Genomic DNA, 3,527 nt, shown 5'->3' on the forward strand with positions numbered 1-3,527 from the left:
AGATAGTGAAACTGTCCATATCAGGCAAGACTTCATCGTTCCTAATATCTTTATGAAGCCACGTTTCGGTTAGTATTAAAATGTCGCATTCACAATTGTCAAGGTATGAACAAAGTTCGATGCGCTTAGGAAGGATGCTGCGTATGTTAGTGAAAAGTAAGGAGAGCTGCGATTGCGCGGTGTTATTGCGGTAAGATGTTCGTTCTTTCCTGATGACACGTGTAGCCGAGCAACACCTTACCTATGCGGAAGATAGTTTTACGGTGTCAGTAGCGGCGTCGTATACGTAAACACTATCGTTTATTCTCAGCTTATCGACATTTAGCTTGTACGGAACTTTTTGTGGTTTGGCAAATTCGATCAACTTCTTTCTAGCCAGTCGTGTCTGGAAGGAAAAATCTTCGCGCACAGCGTAGTTCCTTTCAGCTTGATGCCGTTCCCAATGATCTGTTGTTTGTCCTTAAATAATGTGAATTTTACCATCACTGGCCTGCACTTTTCCGGGTCGTATTTACCAATGCGGTGTGCCCGTTCTATTTGCGATGAATCTACTGTAATGTCCAATTCATTCTTGCACAGGTCAATCACTTTCGTTTCAGCACTTGGCCATGTCTCAGATATGTCATCGGAAAGGCCGAAAAAAAGTAAGTTGCAGCGTCTCAGCCTGTTTTCCGCGTCATTACAACGCGATTCAATAATTCTGAGCTGGTCAGAGATGACGCTGGAAACTGCACCAGGAGAAGGAGAATCAGCCGAAGACGTAGCGGGATTGTTTTTTAGATCTGAAACGTCCACTTCAACACTGCGAAGTCTAGAAGACAACTGCTTCAGTTCAATGTCTACTGACGCTTGCCACTGCTTCAACTCTCTCAAATCACTTCGAATTCCATCTTGGCCGGATTCGATCCTTTGTACAGTCTCCAGCACAGTAGCCAGGATGTCATTAGAATCAGGTCCGGGGTTTGTTTCCACATCCCCGGAAAGAATTAAGAGTAAACTACTTAAGCAATGTTGCACAGTTTCCTCGCATGCTTCTAGGGCATATAACCACTCTCTGGGGCACGACACCAAAAACAAGCAGCGATTCTTGCTTCTTAGGCAAGTGCAATGATCAAGGTAACTCACCTGGAACAGTGTGAAAGGTAAGCGCTCCATTGCCAATACGGCGTCGTGCCCCAGAGGGGCGTTCACGGGCAGCAGCTTATATTCCGTGTGGCCGGCGCTGATAGTGGTATCGCTGGTGATGAACGACCGCGGTTGCCAGCCGAAGAACAGGTTTCCTTCCAGATGGATCTGTAGGCAAGGCTGTTGCGTCCAATCCGCGGGTTGATTCGCGTTCTCAACTGGGCAGGTGAAGACCACGTCCGATGCCAAACAAGGTAGCGATGAGCCAAGGAGTAGGGCAGCCTGGAACAGTGTGAAAGGTAAGCGCTCCATTGCCAATACGGCGTCGTGCCCCAGAGGGGCGTTCACGGGCAGCAGCTTATATTCCGTGTGGCCGGCGCTGATAGTGGTATCGCTGGTGATGAACGACCGCGGTTGCCAGCCGAAGAACAGGTTTCCTTCCAGATGGATCTGTAGGCAAGGCTGTTGCGTCCAATCCGCGGGTTGATTCGCGTTCTCAACTGGGCAGGTGAAGACCACGTCCGATGCCAAACAAGGTAGCGATGAGCCAAGGAGTAGGGCAGCCTGGAACAGTGTGAAAGGTAAGCGCTCCATTGCCAATACGGCGTCGTGCCCCCTAGTTTTGGAGTTTTGGAGTTTCGCAGTTTTGGAGTTTTGGAGTTTTGGAGTTTTTGAGTTTTGGAGTTACGGAGTTTTGGAGTTTTGGAGTTTTGGAGTTTCGGAGTTTTGGAGTTTCGGAGTTTTGGAGTTTTGGAGTTTTGGAGTTTTGGAGTTTCGGAGTTTTGGAGTTTTGGAGTTTTGTTTTGGAGTTTCGAAGTTTTGGAGTTTTGGAGTTTTGGAGTTTCGGAGTTTTGGAGTTTTGGAGTTTCGGAGTTTCGGAGTTTCGGAGTTTTGGAGTTTCGGAGTTTTGGAGTTTTGGAGTTTTGGAGTTTCGGGGTTTCGGAGTTTCGGAGTTTCGGAGTTTCGGAGTTTTGGAGTTTCGGAGTTTCGGAGTTTTGGAGTTTCGGAATTTTGGAGTTTTGGAGTTTCGGAGTTTTGGAGTTTCGCAGTTTTGGAGTTTTGGAGTTTTGGAGTTTTGGAGTTTTGGAGTTTCGCAGTTTTGGAGTTTTGGAGTTTTGGAGTTTTTGAGTTTTGGAGTTACGGAGTTTTGGAGTTTTGGAGTTTTGGAGTTTTGGAGTTTTGGAGTTTTGGAGTTTCGGAGTTTTGGAGTTTTGGAGTTTTGGAGTTTCGGAGTTTTGGAGTTTTGGAGTTTTGGAGTTTCGGAGTTTTGGAGTTTTGGAGTTTTGGAGTTTTGGAGTTTTGGAGTTTCGGAGTTTCGGAGTTTTGGAGTTTTGGAGTTTTGGAGTTTCGGAGTTTTGGAGTTTTGGAGTTTCGGAGTTTTGGAGTTTTGGAGTTTCGGAGTTTTGGAGTTTCGCAGTTTTGGAGTTTTGGAGTTTTGGAGTTTCGGAGTTTTGGAGTTTCGGAGTTTTGGAGTTTTGGAGTTTTGGAGTTTCGGAGTTTTGGAGTTTTGGACTTTTGGAGTTTTGGAGTTACGGAGTTTTGGAGTTTCGCAGTTTTGGAGTTTTGGAGTTTTGGAGTTTTGGAGTTTTGGAGTTTCGGAGTTTTGGAGTTTTGGAGTTTTGGAGTTTTGGAGTTTCGGAGTTTTGGAGTTTTGGAGTTTTGGAGTTTTGGAGTTTTGGAGTTTTGGAGTTTTGGAGTATTGGAGTTTTGGAGTTTTGCAGTTTTGGAGTTTCGGAGTTTTGGAGTTTTGGAGTTTTGGAGTTTTGGAGTTTTGGAGTTTCGGAGTTTTGGAGTTTTGGAGTTTTGGAGTTTCGGAGTTTTGGAGTTTTGGAGTTTTGGAGTTTCGGAGTTTTGGAGTTTTGGAGTTTCGGAGTTTTGGTGTTTCGGAGTTTTGGAGTTTTGGAGTTTTGGAGTTTCGGAGTTTTGGAGTTTTGGAGTTTTGGAGTTTTGGAGTTTCGCAGTTTTGGAGTTTTGGAGTTTTGGAGTTTTGGAGTTTCGGAGTTTTGGAGTTTTGGAGTTTTGGAGTTTCGGAGTTTTGGAGTTTTGGAGTTTCGGAGTTTCGGAGTTTCGGAGTTTTGGAGTTTCGGAGTTTTGGAGTTTTGGAGTTTTGGAGTTTTGGAGTTTCGGAGTTTTGGAGTTTTGGAGTTTCGCAGTTTTGGAGTTTTGGAGTTTTGGAGTTTTTGAGTTTTGGAGTTACGGAGTTTTGGAGTTTTGGAGTTTTGGAGTTTCGGAGTTTTGGAGTTTCGGAGTTTTGGAGTTTTGGAGTTTTGGAGTTTTGGAGTTTCGGAGTTTTGGAGTTTTGGAGTTTTGGAGTTTTGGAGTTTTGGAGTTTCGGAGTTTTGGAGTTTTGGAGTTTTGGAGTTTCGGGGTTTCGGAGTTTCGGAGTTTCGGAGTTTCGGAGT

The 3,527-nt window shown here is 45.0% G+C and overlaps 1 protein-coding gene across 1 annotated transcript; it reads right to left on the reverse strand.

The window, feature by feature from the left end:
• Positions 1 to 360: 360 nt before the first annotated feature.
• On the reverse strand, positions 361 to 1,719 carry LOC149325585 (uncharacterized). The gene has a single exon (XM_089564341.1). The coding sequence runs from the start codon at positions 1,717 to 1,719 to the stop codon at positions 361 to 363; it is 1,359 nt and encodes a 452-aa protein (XP_089420467.1).
• Positions 1,720 to 3,527: the final 1,808 nt, after the last annotated feature.

The sequence above is a fragment of the Amblyomma mixtum genome, chromosome 10, assembly GCF_055824585.1.
Source record: "Amblyomma mixtum isolate Tamu chromosome 10, ASM5582458v1, whole genome shotgun sequence".
NCBI classification, from domain to species: domain Eukaryota; kingdom Metazoa; phylum Arthropoda; class Arachnida; order Ixodida; family Ixodidae; genus Amblyomma; species Amblyomma mixtum.

What these genes read in the sequence shown, in the direction of transcription:
- LOC149325585 (XM_089564341.1), bottom strand. Translation starts at nt 1,719, where the DNA reads ATGGAGCGCTTACCTTTCACACTGTTCCAGGCTGCCCTACTCCTTGGC.